Below are 18,010 nucleotides of genomic sequence, written 5' to 3' on the forward strand. Positions count from 1 at the left end.
CCCTTACCTATTGTAAGAATGTTCTCCTCAACTTTCATCCCTTCTCCTGACTTCTATTTATATTTATATTTTGGGTAGTTATATTAATTATTTGTATAGTACTTTTTTTTTTTTTTTTTTTTTTTAGTAATACATAAAATCAACCTTGTAGGAATCAGATACATGGTATGTAGGGCATATAGTTTTGGGGCAGTTTGTTTATTGCCCAGCTTTCTTTATTCTGCAGGCTTATAGTAGGAATATTGCTAATAATTCCAGGGAACAGATAGATAATCCATTTGTAGGAGTTACCTTGGCTTTAAGGCCACAAATCCATTTGCAGGAGTTACCTTGGCTTTAAAAGTGGATATGATGAAGACTAGATTTATTTCTCAGTCCAGTCTGGGGAATTGTGTTCTCCTTCCTTCTTCCCTTTCTTTCTTTGTCTTCTTTATGAATATTAGTTTTATATTATAGACAGAATACCTGTTTTAATAGTTCTGATAGGATGTTAGGTGATGAAGTTTACTAGAAGTCGCTCTCCCAGTGTAATTTAGTGATATATTTAATATGTTTATTTAGTCATCACATGGCCAGTATCCTGATACTTTCTTGTGTGGACCTTTTGGTTTAAGGATACCACTTTCAGTAAATATGCTTGCTTTGTTTTTCTTTTGGTGAGGGGTAGGGGCATCAGGTGATCCTGCTGTGACATTTGTGTGCTATTTAGGGGTTGGCTGTACTTTCTGGTTTCTGCATACAGAGTGAGAGGACTGGCCTGAGTGATAATGGAGTCTGTCTCCCAGACAGTTCTCTGGCCATTCCTTTTGGCAGTAGTTATGTGTGTGTTAGTCCTTCATTTTTGTGTATTTCCACCTTTATAAAACTATAAGTGTAAATTAGTGAGATTTTCATTACTAACTTAGTAATTAGTGACCTGTGTGTATTTGATGTTATTCTTTAGGCAGCGAAGAAGGGTTTCAAAAATAGCTTACTGTAGCTATTCTCACGTAAAGAGAAAACCAGTTGTTTATATTGGCCGGTTACTTGTAAAAAGCCTTTCTGACATTCAGAATGTATCCTATTCAGTCTTAAATTTTGTTTCTAAATGTAAAGTTGAAAATTAGCTTCCTCTAGGAGCCTTGTGTATTATATGACCCTGCAGCAGATACCTGGTAATAGTTCTGAAATTAATGGTTCACAAAAGGCTATGTATGTATTTATGGGAGTAGGGACACTCTTTTTTTTTTTTTTTTAAGATTTTATTTATTTATTTGATAGATAGCGAGAGCAGGAACAAGCAGGGGGGAGTGGGAGTGGGAGAGGGAGAAGCAGGCTTCCCACAGAGCAGGGAGCCCAGTGTGGGGCTCGATCCCAGAACCCCGGGATCATGACCTAGCTGAAGGCAGACGCCTAACGACTGAGCCACCCAGATGTCCAGGAGTAGGGACACTCTATACTAATTTAACTTTTTCATTTCCATGGGTTGTTTTGCTGTGGTTCTCTTAATTGGTCCATTTATTAACTAGTTTTTTTTTTTTTTAACTTTATGGAAAGAATATGTTCATATAGCAAACACAGCTGAAAACTACACTTTCATCTTTTTTCTGATTTCTTTATATAGCAAATTGCACAGAGTTTAAAAGATGAACAGAAGAAGGTACCTTCAGAAGCTTCGTTTTCAGATGTTCGGTTAGAGGAAACAGAGTCTAATAATCTAAGAAAATCCGGTATGTTATGATGTTCAACCCCAGCTTTTATTCATTTGTTTAAACTTTTATTGAGGACTCGCCATGTTCTGGGCATGAGAAACACCTTGTGCCTTTGAGGAGCCCACACTTGGGTGGGGGGAGATTGATAAGCCACAGATATAATTGAGTGGTGACATGCTAAAGGTATGGGCAGTACACTCTTGGACCATGGTAGAAGGGCATCAGAATTATGAAGGGAGATGAGCTTTGAGTGCAGGAAGGTGGGTTCAGTGAGAGTTGGGGTGTCTGAAAGCTATATGGTTTATAAAAGCAAAAATGAGAGAGCCAGATGAAGTAAGGTTGTTTAAGATAGAAGAGCATGGAGGAGGGCAGGCAGGAATGGAAGACCATGGTTGCTTTGGGGAAGTCAAGTGGTTTGGTATATTTGGGCATAGGTTATTTGGAGGGAAGAGCAGATAAAACAGGCCAGATAGGTGTCAGTGATAGTCTCATGGACTTTGAACTTCTTGCTAATATAGTGTATTGGCATAATTGTACCACCAGATTTGCATTTTGTAAATACATGGAGTGCCTGAGACTGGGGTAGGATACTGATAAAAATGTTTGGGATAGCTTGGACTAGGGTGCACATTATGCAAGGAGCAAAATTGTCCAAAAGAATCCTGGATATTTATGTGTTATGTAGACAACAAGCTAGATGGGAAGCAGGATATCCCTTCCCCTCTCCTCCTAGCTGTAAGGGAGACACTGAAGCTCAGCTCCTCATGGAGCTGGGACTGACTAGGAGTTGGGGTAGTGAGAATGGGAGGCTTTAAAGAGCCCCAGTTGTCCCTAAATCCCCAGGTTTAGGGCACCATCAGGTATTGTGTGTTATTCTATGAACAATTGATACCTCAAAGCCAGACTGCCAAGCAACCTGAGTATTCCCTGTCTGGCAAAGCCATTTTATCACACTTGCCCCATAGGGGGTTAAAATTTCCTCCTTTGAAATAGAACCTGTGCCATGTCTTCATATACCTTTTGTTTCTAGTATACACCTTGGTCCTAATAAACCTCTTCAAGAGTTATTGGAGAGACTAGAGTACATTTCTGTCTTATTGACCCTGGTCTTATACATTTTTCCTTTCCCCAGTAAAGTCTATTCTTTTACCCATGTTTGGCCTTAATATAAATAAGGTATTGTTGGCAGAACTGTAGAGACTAGTTAGGAGATTGTTTTCCATTTGAAAGATAAAGGTTTGAGCCAGGGCACTGACGGGGATGGAGAGAAGTGAATAGATGAGGCATCTATTTAAAAGCTTGAATCAATAGAATTTGATGACACACTAGATGTGGGGGCTAAGAAAGACTTAGCAGGGTCCATGTGGAACAACTGAGAGGATCTGTGTGTATCCATCTAGAGCTATGCTGTTCAATATGGTAGCCACCTGCCATTGAACATGTGAAATGTGGCTCATCTGAATATGCTTTAGCATATAAAGTACACACCAAATTTCAAAGACTTAATATGAAATAAAGAATGAAAAAAACCTTATTAGTAATTTGTCTTGATTACATGTTAAAATGGTGATATTTGAGATATATTGGGTTAAATACATTAAAACTCATTCCATTTGTTTCTTCTTACTTTTTTAATGTGGCATTATAATGTGTTACATTTATGGCTCATGTTGTATTTCTGTTGGACAGTACCACTCTAGAACTATAAAGAGGACTGATTTAGACATAAAGATTGTAGAGTAATTGACACTTCGGGCTTGTGTAGGATCACCCCAGGACAGAGAGTAGAGTGACAATAGCAGAAATCTGGGGAGAGAACCTCAGCAGATGCTGACATTAAAGAGCAAATGGAGGTAGAGGAGTGTCCTGGGCCAACAACGAGAGAGGTCAGAAGCAAGCAAGGGGATAGGGTGTGATTAAAGTCAGAGGTGGAGGGGTTGGCAGTATAGTTTTGGGTAAAGGTTGAGAAATAGGAAATCACAAAGCTATTGTGGTCGGAGAGTGGGATGCTAAGATCTAATAATTAAGAGGTGAAATAGTTTGGAGTACTAAGAAAGTGTAGAAAGTAATAAAGTAGTTCTGAAAGAAGGTCATGAGAAAATCTGTGTGGTAGGGAGCGAAGGTCTTTGGAATTGACAACCATGTGGTTGTCCATATGGTTATTGATGCTACTTAGAGTGGTGATAGAATTTGGGATGGAAAACAAGACTGAGTCAAGTGGCAAGGGGAGCAAAAAAAGAGTGTAATCACTTTTCTTGATTCTTGGTTTCTTGGTATGTTGGAAGTGAAAATAGAAGCCTCCAAAGTGAGGACTTTAAACAACATGGTGTTCATGTAGTAGAACTCGGTGCCAGGGCAAATTAGTGGAGGGACCATTGTGTGAAGAGGCTGGTTATCAGTATCTTCAAAAGCAGAGGCCCTGTTCCATACATAGAGCAGGTAAGGGGAGGGCGGGGCTCACGGAGGATGCTGGAGGAAGACTGCAGGAGGGAGGAGCCCTGCTCTTCAAGAGAGGCAGCCAGTAGGCACTCGCCTCTTGATGGATTGTCATGTAAGTAAACTTTCCCTCTGTCAATTGTTTTAACTGTTAACTATTTTTAACAGGAAAGTGAAAAAAAAAAAAAATAAGCCAACTTCTGGTTTTACTTAAATAGATTTGTTTCACTAAGCTTTTATTTGGGGGTACCTTTTGGCTCTTTATATTGAAGGAGGGATCCTGCGGATATCATAATCTTAGTACAACCATAGATACTTCATCTCCTAAATATTCTTTGATACAATTTGTCTAGTTTATTCTTTCTAAGGAGCTTCATATAAAGTAGATATTTTAGTTTAAAGTAAGGCTTTATAGAAGAGTTTTTAAAATTACACAAATATTACATGCTTTTGAAAAGCAAAAAATTAAGCTTACAGAATTATAAATTAAAAGCACTAACCCACAACATTCTCCTCTTTTTTTTTCCCATAAATCTATACCACAACCTCCAGACCTCCTCCTAAGCAGAGGCCATTCTCTTTTTTTTTTTTTAAGAATTATGCTTTGCTTGGCTATACTTTTGTTTTTTTATTATTGAAAAGATTTCAAATATACAGAAAGGTAGAAAGAACGATGCAATGAACAGTGAACACCACTACCCAGCATCTGGATTCAAGACTTAATATTTTATCACATTATATATATATACATTATATATACGTATATTCTTTTGCTAATAATTTTATTTTATTTTTTTAAAGTTTATTTATTTATTTAAGTAATCTTTACACCCAATACGGGGCTCGAACTCACGACCCCAAGATCAAGAGCCAGCCAGGCACCCCAATCTTTGCTAATCATTGTAAATTATTGACATCATTGCCAGTTTACTCTTGAGTATTTCATCATCTCCAAAAAGTAAGGACATCTGTTATATAACCCTAAAACTTTATTGCACTAAAACATTTAATAGTTTCCTAATGTCCTCTAATACCCAATCCATATTTCATTATCCCCTCTTGTTCTAAAGTATTATTTTAGGTCTGCTGTTGTGGCTCATTTGAACTCTGGTCCGTTGAGCCGAAGTGATTGTGCTTCCCTTACAAAGATGTCTCTGCTCAACCAAGCTCCCCACCTGCTCCTCCTCACCCTCACCAGAGTGTCTGCTCTGTCTCGGAGAAAGGGGGGACAATTCTCCCCACTTGGGAATTGGATAGACTAAGTAGGCCTACAAGTAATACAGCTAAGAGCATGGAAGGAAGGCTGGCAAGCAAACCAGCTTTGATTAATTTTCCTGTTTAACATTGCTTTATTTTCTTGTCACTTCCTCACTTCCATTGGCTCCCACTTGCTTCCACATGACTACGTACAGATCTACCTCCTTTTTGTGTATACTGTCCATTCATTCCATAAAGATTATTTTGTTTGTTTATTTTAAAGATTTTTATTTATTTACTTATGATTTTATTTATTTGAGAGAGAGGGAAAGAACGAGCAATGGGGAGAGGCAGAAGGAGAGAGCAGGAGAAGCAGACTCCCCTCTTAGCAGGAAGCCCAGTGCGGGGCTCCATCCCAGGACTGGGAGATCATGACCTGAGCTGAAGGCAGATGCTTAACCGACTGAGCCACCCAGGCACCCCAGATTTTATTTATTTGAGAGAGAGAGAGAGAGTGAGCATGAGGGGGGAGGCAGAGGGAGAGGCAGGAGCAGACTCCCTGCTGAGCAGGGAGCCCAATGCGGGGCTCAATCCCAGGACCCTGGGACCATGACCAGAGCTGATGGCAGACACTTAACCTACTGAGCCACCCAGGCGCCCCCATTCCATAAAGATTAATCACAATTTTGGAGTAGCTATTTGAGTTAAGCATATATATGTGAGGCTGGAATGTATATATGTATTTATGTGTAGTCTCACTTATTGTGTTAAATATCAGCTGTCATGATTCCTATGGGTTCCTGTGGCACTATTGATTAAAGGGGAAAAAACCTGGAAAAAATGGATGCCTCCAGCTAGTGATAACAAGAACAAACAGTTTATGTTTACCATGCAAATAAGACAAACCTCCATGTGTGTGAAATGTGTCTTTTTCCATTTGGGTTTTTAGGTTCAACAGAATCCCTCAATCCTAGAGCGCAGACCACAATTTCTCCAGCAGATCTTCACGGAATGTGGTATCCTACAGTTCGAAGAACTCTTGTGTGTCTTTCCAAATTGTACAGATGTATAGATGTACGTGTATCATTTGTTATATCTTTACTGTAAATTGCTCTTTCATGGGAAATTTTTATTTTTTTTAAAGATTTTATTTATTTGACAGACACAGTGAGAGAGGGAACACAAGCAGGGGGAGTGGGAGAGGGAGAAACAGGCTTCCCACCGAGCAGGGAGCCCGATGCGGGGCTCGATCCCAGGACCCTGGGATCATGACCTGAGCCGAAGGCAGACGCTTAATGACTGGGGCACCAGGCGCCCCTCATGTGAAATTTTTTAATTTTAAGTTTAAGATCTTGATGTAGTATTTTGTTTGGTATTAAATTAGAATCATATGATTTTTAGATACAGAGGTAAGTTTAAGATCAATCTAATTTAGGGATTCTTTTTTTTTAAAGATTTTATTTATTTATTAGAGGGAGAGAGAGAGAGCAAGAGAGAGAGAAAGCACAAGCTGGGGGGAGGGGCAGAGGGAGAAGCAGATTCTCCACTGAGCAGGGAGCCCGATGAGGGGCTCTATCCCAGGACCCTGGGATTATGACCCAAGCTGAAGGCAGACGCTTAACCGACTGAGCCACCCAGGCGCCCCTAATATAGGGATTCTTACCCTGTGCATTCTGTAGAACCTTAGAATTCACTAGCGGCCTTTGGGGAGTCTGTGAACACCTTGAAATTGTGAGTAAAATTGTGTTTGTATGTTTATATTTGTGTCTTTCTGAGGGGAAGGATTATAGCTTTCATTGCTTCTCAGCGGGATCTATGACCACATAAAAGTTTAAAACTGCTGGTTAATTCATCTATTTTAGTTTATAGGTAAGGAAAAAGACATGCAGAAAGGTTAAGTGATAATGTCCAGTGTCACATGGCTATAATACATTGTTTAGTATTAAATTTATTATTAAATGCATATACTTTAGTTTTTTTTTTTTTTTAGAAAAAAAAAAAGGGTGCGTTTGTGCGAGTGATGGGAGGGGCAGAGGGAGAGGAAGAAGGAGAGGAAGAGAATCTCAAGCTGAGTCCCTGCTGAGCCCGACATGGGGCTTGATCTCACGACCCTGAGATCATGACCTAAGGAGAAACCAAGAGTCGGATGCTTAACCAGCTGAGCCACCTGGGCTTTAGTTTTGTACTCCATTTAAATCAACATTCTTTTTTTTTTTTTTTAAGGATTTATTTGAGAGTGAAAGTGTGGGGCAGGGAGGCAGGGAGAGGGGCAGAGGGAGAGAGAGAATTTCAAGCAAGACTCCCCACTGAGCTCAGAGCCCAGCATGGGGCTCCATCTCACAACTCTGAAATCATGACTTGAGCTGAAATCAAGAGTCGGTTGCTTAAGTGACTGAACCACCCAGGTACCCCTAAGTCAACATTCTTAATAAGTAGTATTAAGATTACATGTGTTTCTTAGACTAAGAAACCATGGACTAATTTTATTTATTTGCTGAAATTAGCAGTACCTCTTTTTTTTTTTTTTGAAGCACTACCTTAAACATTATGCATTGATTTTAGGTCAGAGTTATTATAAGCATTCCAGAATGTTTAATGATATGATTATCAATCTTGAAAGATTAGAGTTGTCTATACTTACTTACTGTTAGGAGTTTGCTGCTGAAATAGTAAGATACAATTTTTTTAAGTTTTATTTATTTAAGTATGGGGCTTGAACTTACAACCCCAAGATCAAGAGTTATATGCTCCTCCAACTGAGCCAGCCAGGCACCCCTAAAACTCAGTGGTTTTAATTTAAAATTTGATTGTTACAACTCGAATAGCATATAAAGAGAAAAGTGACTAAATACAACAGCAATGTAATTAATTGTCCAGATGCTACTGTTTCTTAAGAATAGAGTTCAAAGGGGGTGTGTTACCCCCCCACCCCCCGCATAGAGATGGTTCCATATCTCAGAGGCCTAGGGGCTGAACAAGGTTGCACAGTTGTTTGATTGGTCCAGTACAGTGCACAGTACTTAGTCTCTATTTTAAGCTACATAGTTATTGGAGTTTGTGCTTAGAGAGATTTTGAAATTCAACCAGAAAATACCTTTTGGCCTGTTCTGAGACTTTTAGGATGAGGCCACATCACCTCTACAGTTAGATGTCTTAGCCCTTTTGCCTAGCTAATGAGCTGTCTTCCAGAGGGAGGTTTGGACATTGGCATCTCCTCTTCCCCAGGTTCCCTAGTAGGTGTACTGAATGATGGTATGAGGCTGGGATTCAGAAACTCCCTAGAGGGGGCGCCTGGGTGGCTCAGTCAGTTAAGCGTCTGCCTTCGGCTCGGGTCATGATTCCAGGGTCCTGGGATCGAGCCCCGTATCGGGCTCCCTGCTCAGCGGGGACCCTGCTTCTCCCTCTCCCTCTGATCCTTCTCCCTGCTTGTGGTCTCTCTCTGTGTCTCAAATAAATAAATAAAATCTTAAAAAAAAATTAAAAAAAGAAAAGAAACTCCCTAGAGTAGAGCCAGGATCCCAAGGGGACACATGGGGGCATATTCCACATAGAACCTGTTATCATCACAGACCCTAGTGAGGCCTTTTAGGTGCTTAACAGGGATTTGAGCCAAACAGTAGGGTAGACATGAGGACACAACTCTGCCTGTTTTTTTTTTTTTATGTTCTGGGACTGCTTGTTCCTTTTTTTTTTTTTTTTTTTAACCTAGCTTATGTCTGAATCCTTTCCCTCTCTATTTTAACCAGCTAAGGCGAAGAAAGCCAAGTCTAGTGAAAAATGCATTAAGACTGAGCAGGAGGAAGAGAGGGTCTTAGTCTAAGCTGCACATCTTCAGTCTTCTTCAGGCAGGGGCAGTGACCTAGCAAGAGGCATCCCTAATCTTTTCTTACTACAGAAGCCTCATGGGAGACAAATGAGAGGGAAGCAGTACAAAAAGAGAGTAACATCAAGTAGAGATCAGGACCTGGGACTGTGGCCTCATAATAAATATTTTGCTCATATTCCTCCATATCAATTCTGTCTCAGGTGGAATGGAGGCGGGGAGGGGAAGCAAGGGACTGGCAGGCGACACTGCCCAGACCAACATGCCACACCTCTGGCAAGATATAGAAATGGCAGAATTAAATTAAGAATCATACTTCACATGCTATTTGTAACCCGATTATTTTGTTTTTACCTAATTACATTTTACAGAAATTTTACCACGTCCTTCAGCCATCCTGTATTTCATGCACAGTATCCTATAATTTATATTTACTAGTATTTTATTTGTCGACTCCCCTATCATTGAACATTTTTTTTTTTGCTGTTTTAAATAATGTAGTAAGAGCCATGTGCATGAATTTTATAATACAATACTGATTAATTGTTTGGGATACATTTTTAGAAGTGAGTTTACTGGGACGCCTGGGTAGCTCAGTTGGTTAAGCGTCTGCCTTCGGCTCAGGTCATGATCCCAGGGTCCTGGGATCGAATCCTGCATTGGGCTCCCTGCTCAGCGGGGAGCCTGCTTCTCCCTCTCCCTCTGCTGTTGCTCTTGCTCTCTCTCTCTCTCTGTGTCAAATAAACAAATAAAATCATAAAAAAAAAAAACAAAAAAAAGAAGTGGGTTTACTGAGGCTTTGTCTTAAAGTTGGTTTTATTGATTTAAAAAACAGCCTACAACATGAGGCCATATTGGAGTCAGGGCTCCGTGGGGTCAGAACCATATCTGCCTTGTCCACCCACCCCTGTGCATCCAGCATTTGAGAGATGCAAATTACAAAACTGTGTGTTGGTCTAGACAGGTTGCATGGGAATAGGAAACTCCAGGAGAAATATTGCCAGTAATATAAGTTCATCTAGTGGATGAGGGCAAGCAAGCATTCATTGTTCCTTGTACCCCGTTTACAATTTCTTTTTCCTGTGTTGTGAAGCACTTCAGGGTAATGTTTTTCTTTTATTTCACCAGAGGGCAGTGTTCCAAGGATTATCACAGGAAGCCTTGTCTGCCTGCATTCAGTCGTTACTTGGAGCATCAGAGTCTATCAGCAAAAACAAGGTTTGATGAAGTGTTAGGTGAATAATATTGTGGAATACAGCATTTATTTTTAGGCACAGAAATTTAAAGCCGTTTTGGCAGTAGGATTTGTTTAATATGATTTAATTGAGGCCCTTTAAGAGACGCTAAAACAGTTGACCCTTGAACAACACAGGAATTGGGCTCAGTTCCCCCCCACCTAAAAGTTGAAAATCCTTATAGAACTTTCGATTCCTCGAACACTTAACTACTAATAGCCTGTTGTTGACTGGAAGCTTTACCGATAACATAAACAGTCAATTAACACCTATATTATCTGTTACATGTATTATGTACTATATTCTTACAATAAAGTAAGCTAGAAAAAAGAAAATGTTATTAAGAAAATCATAGGGAAGAGAAAATACATTTATAGTACTGTACTGTAAAAAATTAACATATAAGTGGACCAGTACAGTTCAAACCATGTTGTTCAAGGCTCAGTTGTATTTTATTATAGTGCTAAATAAAGACTACACTGTAAAAGGAGTGCCAGCTTTGCTAAAAAGTGCTGAAAGTGGTACTTTGGTTATAAATTCTATAGGGTAAAGGTTTCTTATTATAGCCTTAGCAACTGGGAAGGTAGTAGACTCCTGTTTCCCTGAAAGACCAAAGCAGTGTTTATAAGGGAACATAGCAATTTATAATCATCCCTTCAGTGATGGTTTTAAATAGTTGAATGGCCTCACTTGGAGGAAATCAGCCAAGTCAATCTGGAAGACAGACAATTGTGGCCCATGGGTTGCGTGGCTAGAAGTAGTTGCCATGACTTTGTGACTTACAGTTTTTAATCAAGAAGGGATCTGGGGCTGAAGGCTGCTCTCAGGGCCCCTGAGAATTTTTTATAGCATGGTCAAAAGTGTTGCTTTGTTTAACTTTCCATTAAAATATGTGTTGCCTAAAAGGAGGAAGCTGTGGGGGCTATTTCCAGGGAAACTCTTTTTTGCTGTTTGGAGTATTCAAACCTTGTGAACCTTTCTGGACTTCCAGATTTACAAACTTGATTTCTTACTTCAAGGCTTTAGATAAATTAGGGTAAGACAAAACAAAACAAAACAAGAACAAATGACAAAAAAAACTTCCTGCAAAAGAATTTGGGATTCTGTTGCTAGGAAAGCTGTACCTCTGATTGCGACCACTGCATTCTCCCAGTCATGGAATGGAAGGTTGCAATGAAATTTTCGTATGCTGGAAAGAGGATGGAAAGTTATTTGTAGACAGGCAGATTTAATTTTTAAAAAATATTTCTAAGCCTGAACTCTCACATTTCTTATAATACATGAAATCAGGAAGCATGTCTAATGTTAGGCAAATGATTAAGTAAATTGTGGCATACTCATAGAGTAGACTATTACACAGGCATTAATTTTTTTTAATGAAGCAAAAACATTTAACTTAAATATGTTAAGGCAAAAAAAAAAAGGATACAAACCAGATGTGCATTATGACTTTATGTAATGAAAACACACAATAAAACAAGAACATTGAAAGCTTTTGGGTGAATATGGATATTTTCCCTTCTTTTCTCTATAATCTTCTTTATTTTCCAGATTTTCTAGAGTAAGCCTGTATTTCTTAGCGGATAAGGAGGAAAAAATGATCTAATTTAAAAATAAGTTTATATGCTTATGTCTTCTTGTACCACCTCCTTTTTTTTAAAGGGAGGAGTGAAGGGCTCTTTGATTATTTTGTCCTTACCCTGTGAGGCTATCCTATTTTACGTAACTCTGCTTCCTACATATTACAAGGGGTTTAAGTTTGTGTGAGGAAGTCCTCGATTTTGCAAGCATTAGCTCATTTATTTTTGTTGCTGAGTTTGTGTACTTTTGCCTTTCAAGAAAAAAGTGATTAATGAAAATGACCGCTTAATGTCTTAGCTTCTTTAGGCAAGAAGATTATTGCCATACTTAATTGAAGACCTAATATATTAGTAAACTAACAGTTATGGTACTGTTTGCTGGATTATAACAGCTTTAGTAAAATAAATCTATATTATACTATTTTTGCCCCTTGGAGTTGTTAGTTTTTTAAAAAATAGAGCAAGTATTCAAAATGTGTAGTGCTTCCTACTTATTTAATGCTCTGTGTTCCAGAGTGCAAAGTGAGTTTCCATCAAATAAATCATACTTATATATTGATTATATGTTTATTTAGAAGGAGGGAGGAGAGAGAGAGAGAGAGACAGACACCGGAGAGGAGTTACTTTGTTTAATAACCCCTTTAAAATTGTTTTTTTTGTTTTTTTTTTTAATTTGACAGACACAGCAAGGGAACACAAGCAGGGGGAGTGGGGGAGGGAGAGGCAGGCTTCCTGCTGAGCAGGGAGCCCGACGCAGAGCTCGATCCCAGGACCCTGGGACCATGACCTGAGCCGAAGGCAGATGCTTAATGACTGAGCCACCCAGGCGCCCCTAAAATTGTTGTTGTTTACTGAAGGACAATTTTATTCTTTTCCTAATACAGTGTAACGTTGTAAGAAATATTTTCAAAGTAAGATTCTGTCTTGATTAAGCAGCAAGAATTAGTGGATGCAGCCTTGCTCTTGTTAATATACAGACTTTTTTTGGAAGTGAAAGTTATGATTATTCACTGTTTTAGGATTGGAACAGAGCTTTGAGAACTAAGCTTGACTCATAAGACTCTTCTAGATGGGTCCTGCCAGGGCAGATGCAAGTATATTGACTCTCAGGGTATAGACAGTCAGTGCTCTCTTGGTGGCAGGATAATCCAAAATGGTAACCCCAAATCATTTTTGCATTTGGAAGCTCCTTTTGTGTAAATATGAATATTTCTGATATTCTGGATATTGAAACCACTTTGGCCAAACAGAGTCATGTTACTTGAAGAGAAACTGGAAAGCCACGAGAAGTCAGAGTTGTGCTCATGCTTTGACCTTTTCTTTATTTCCCGCTCCATGCTGAGGTTAGGTCACTTTATCTCTTCTGTTTTTAAACCAAGTTAAAATAGATTTGATTTCTTTTTCTAAATGTGTTACTTTATAGCCTTTTGTCTGATTTACTTTCTTGGATTGATGAAGGAGAGTGGGTGACAATGTTAGAGTTTGCAGCAAGATTTTTCCAGATAATTCTAACATGGGTAATATGGGGAGAGTTCATTGTACCACAAAGGAGTATTGGTACATATGGTTAGGTTAAGGGCCATAAACCTAGGTAGATTAATGTTGATTAATAACACTGTGTGTTTTATATGTTTTTATTTAATCTGTGATAATACCCATTTTTCTGTCTTATAATTTAGACTCAGATTGATGGACAACTTTTCTTAATTAAGCACCTTTTGATTCTTCGTGAACAAATTGCTCCATTTCATACTGAATTCACTATTAAGGAAATTTCCCTGGACCTCAAGAAAACTAGAGGTACTTCATTGTTCTGGCTGGCACATTTGGGTGTGTTTAACCTGTCCAAATGTGTCAGCAAAGGTTATAGGTTTATTTTATGTTCATTTGCAATTTTTTTTGCATGCTGTGCTTGCTAAGCATGTTACTTGTTCATACTAAGCTGAGCTGTCAACATCCTAATTACATCTTACTTGCTGTATTTTCTTTATGAAGTGAACTGTTTCTGAGCATTTCAATTTGTAATATAGCATTACTTCTCTTAGACTCTGCCACATGTTACCATAACCAGTTAAAAAATGAAAAATCAGTGTAACAGCTACTTACAGTGTCAGCCAATTGGGGTGATTTTAAACATCGAGTAGAGTTTGTCAGTTCATGAAAATTCAGGAAGCCAGCTGGGTAAAATGGTAAAATGGGAGTATTTATCTAAGAGTGAAAGATTTGGGTTCTGTTCCTGGACCATCATTTCCTGGCTCTTGTGTGATCTTGGATGGGTGTTTTAGCTTTCCTATCCCATGTGAAATGAGCAGAATCAACTTGTCATGATAACTTCACCAGGTTATTGAGATCATTAAGCATGAAAATGTATGTTAAAGTGCTTTGTAAGCTTTAGGTGCTTAAATAAGCCTAATTGGTATTATTAAATCAGCTGGTTGTTACGTAATCATGTGGATAGGGTCTTTGAGTTGTTAATAGACACTGAATCATCTTGTGAAAGATGATTCATCCGTCCTAATGATTTGCCTCTGACTAAATTAATAAGAGATGATTTCTAAAAGATCAAAATAGTTATTTTCTAAGATGTTGATCTTAAGCACTTAAGGATATACTATGAATATCCCTAGTTTCCCTTACTTACAAATTTATCTAAACTTTATCTTTTCTTAACCATTTCCAAGAGAATTAAGCTCTAATGCCTTAAGCCTTTGTTTATAAAATGGAACTTCTCTCTTAAGTATTGGGGGAATTGAGAAAATAGTCACTCAAATTATTTCCTGTACTCTGGTTCAGAGGAACTCCAAATACAGGATTCCCAAGGGTAGCCGGTTGTTAGTTCCCTAGTGACTGTGCTTATAAAATAGTAGGCTTGACTTAACTCACCTGAGAACCAAAGTGGTCTCATCATGAGTCATATTAGAACAGTTTACTCTCTCTTTTCCTAATGCTCTCTCCTTTCCACCATAGAGAATACCTTTTGGTTCTGTTGGAATTTGAATAGTGACCCTGTGTGTTACTCATATATTTTGTGATTTATTTTTATTTTTTATTTTTTAAAAGATTTTATTTATTTATCTTAGAGGGTGGGGGAAAAGCAGAGGGGGAGGGAGAGGGACAAGCAGACTCCTTGCTGAGTGTGGAGCCCGAGAATGAGGGGCTCGGTCTTGATCTCAGGACCCAGAGATCACAACCTGAGCTGTAACCAAGAGTCAGATCCTCAACTGACTGTGCCACCCAGGCGCCCCTGTGATTTCTTTTTTTTTTTTAAACAGCGGCCAGATTTCCTCGCTTTTGCCTTTATAGAATGCATAATGTTTTTTAGAGCTTATTCTCATCAGAGGCTTCCATCCCCCAACCAGTCTAGTTAATTTCCTTCTGTCCTTTCAGTGTGAGGTATGGGAGTAGTGCTCTAACCTTGAAGAGTGCCAGGGGCTGATAGTCCTTAACTTTATTTAAGTGTTGGGACAAAGTAAGGCTGATCTACTTCATTTTTTTCTAATTCATAATTTGTTGCTGCTTACTTAGTTCTCATATAGATCCACTGAAGTGTGAGAAAATAAAATGCCCTAAAATTTTGGCAAATACTGGTTTGTTTTCTCTAAAACATTATAAAGCCTATATAATCCTACTGTATGCTGTCACAGACAGTCTTTTAGGTTATCTTGTAGAAAAGACAGCAGAAACAAAGCTTTACTCTCAATACTGAATCTGATAGATCTCTTTGAGTAAGATCAGGGTCAAGGCAGTAAGTACTGTTGTGGTACGTGTACTTGCAAAAACCAGGGCTGGAAGCATTTCATGCTTTGCTTCTGCAGTGTGGCAAAGCAAAGAAATGGTCTTTTCTGACTATCACTTAAAAGTACTTGCTCTCTTTACTTTTAAACCTCTAATCTCTCATGACTAACATTATATCTTAATTGCATTTGAACATCAATGAGACCTCAGTTGGTACTTTGCATGGATTCTAGTTAGTCTGGAGGTTAAGGGATAAATATGTCCTTTTGGTGTTTTCTTTCTGGCTGACACATTAGTTTATTCATTCTGCTTCAAATGAATAAGTTTCTGTGCCAGCCAGGATCTTAACAAATGAAGCTGGGTAAGTATCTGATTTTTTTTTTTTTTCTGAAAGATCTATTTAGCAGCATAAAAGTAAAGCAGTGAAATTTTAAGGTATCAGTTACCATTTATCTTTTTTTTTTCTGTAAATGGATAACTGAGATTAATAGTCATTTCTCAAGTTTGACTTCTAGAAAATAACTGTGTGTGGGTACTACAGCCATGGTTGGCCCTAATCCCACCCTCTTCCATTCATGGCGGTGAGTTGGTGGAAATGAAACCGCTCTTGCTTTGTGGTAACAGATAACTGGTGTATGTTAACACACTGAAACAGTAACTCGTCTTTTCTTTTAAAACTATACCTGTTCACTGGATGAGTAATTTTGTTTCACAGATGCAGCATTTAAAATCCTGAACCCTATGACTGTTCCAAGATTTTTTAGGCTGAATAGCAACAATGCCTTGATAGAGTTCTTGTTGGAGGTGAGAAGGAGTCTGTTTCATTGGTGGTGGGAGATAAACGGCATTCTTTACATATCTGGTAATTTCTAGGCACATAAAAACAGGAGGAAATTGTCATCTTCTTTTTAAGGGTACGCCTGAGATAAGAGAACATTATCTTGACTCTAAAAAAGATGTAGACCGTCATCTGAAATTGGCCTGTGAGCAGTTTATTCAGCAGCAGACCAAGCTGTTTGTAGAGCAGCTGGAGGAGTTCCTGACAAAGGTATAGACCTTGGTGCATATTTGGTAAAGTAATTTTCAATTCTTCCTTCAATTTCCTTTTGAATTACCCTCTTGTGAAAACTCTGGCAGGAGCTAGTAAATAGTAAGCCCAAATCTTAATGATTCCGTCTAGGAAATCACCGTGTTTCCTATTATGGAAGCTTTCTGGTTTGGACTTTTAGATATGCTTGCACAGTTTTCAGTTTTTAAGAGAAAAAGTGCAAATATTGTCTCCTCACTAACATCCATCCAGCTGGCTAATGCCAGGAATGAAAAAATCACATCATGGCTATTTTGACTTTCCTGTTTCAGCCTAATTTTTTTTGTTTTTTAAATGCTTAAGTACCGTTACTAAGGACTTTACTTCATAAAAATTTTTTAAAAGTCTTGAAATTTAAAAAAACAGTCTTGAGATGAGCTTTCATTTATTAAAGCCTCTACTGCCTGTCCGGACTTGTATTAGAGTACATTATAAAAAGGATAAAAATATGACAGCCTTTTCTCTCAACTTTACTTACCTAAGTCCTAACTGGGGAGACAGGTTGTATCTCTGAAATGACCAGGGGACAGCTAAGCAAATTGTCTGTTAGTATTTGGAGTGTGTGTGTGTGTGTGTTTTTCTTCCCCTGCCACATAAATTTAAAAGGGGGGAGTGGTGGTAGAAAGGTTTCCTGCTGGGTTTTGATTTTTAAAAAATGGCACAAGTTATCGATACTTTGTAATTTACAGGTAAGTCCATTACAGTTTTTACTGAAATTGTCCTTACGGGAAATCTGTAGATTGTGGTATGTATTTTTGGGAGAGCATCCACATTAGTGCTGGTGGGAAATATTGTAGATGAGTATTCTGCAATAGCAGAGCTGCAGAATGAATCATCTGACATAAGCAAGTTGATTATAATGAAATCTAGGATTAAAGGTTTTTTCTGGAAAAGCACAGTCAAGAAGTCAAGAGAATGAAAATTCACTGATGTAGCTGTCCAAATTGATGGTAGTGTAAGTTTGGTAAATCTGGTATAACTCTATAATTATGCATTTTGGAAGGCTCTGGACACTATGAACATTTTTTAAAAATTAGAGATTTATGTAGAAAACATGTATTCCGGGGCGCCTGGGTGGCTCAGTCAGTTGGGCATCTGCCTTCGGCTCAGGGCATGATTCCAGGGTCCTGGGATCGAGCCCTGCATCAGGCTCCCTGCTCAGCGGGGAGGCCTGCTTCTCCCTCTGCCTCTGCCTGCCGCTCCCCCTGCTTGTGCTCTCTCCCTCT

General features: G+C 38.7%; 1 protein-coding gene across 2 annotated transcripts in view; it reads left to right on the forward strand.

Moving 5' to 3' along the window:
- The window catches only part of COG3 (component of oligomeric golgi complex 3), a 73,842-nt gene that overhangs the window by 40,924 nt on the left and 14,908 nt on the right, over window positions 1–18,010 (forward strand). For both annotated transcript variants that reach the window (XR_013446964.1, XM_036071682.2), the window contains exons 14-19: window positions 1,604–1,709; window positions 6,274–6,398; window positions 10,276–10,365; window positions 13,642–13,762; window positions 16,413–16,501; window positions 16,611–16,745. Coding sequence is in view for 1 of the 2 variants with exons in the window: in XM_036071682.2 (XP_035927575.1) it covers window positions 1,604–1,709; window positions 6,274–6,398; window positions 10,276–10,365; window positions 13,642–13,762; window positions 16,413–16,501; window positions 16,611–16,745 (666 nt within the window). In the remaining variant the exon portion in view is untranslated. The remainder of the gene's footprint in view (window positions 1–1,603; window positions 1,710–6,273; window positions 6,399–10,275; window positions 10,366–13,641; window positions 13,763–16,412; window positions 16,502–16,610; window positions 16,746–18,010) is intronic.

Source organism: Halichoerus grypus, chromosome 4 (genome assembly GCF_964656455.1).
Source record: "Halichoerus grypus chromosome 4, mHalGry1.hap1.1, whole genome shotgun sequence".
NCBI lineage: Eukaryota > Metazoa > Chordata > Mammalia > Carnivora > Phocidae > Halichoerus > Halichoerus grypus.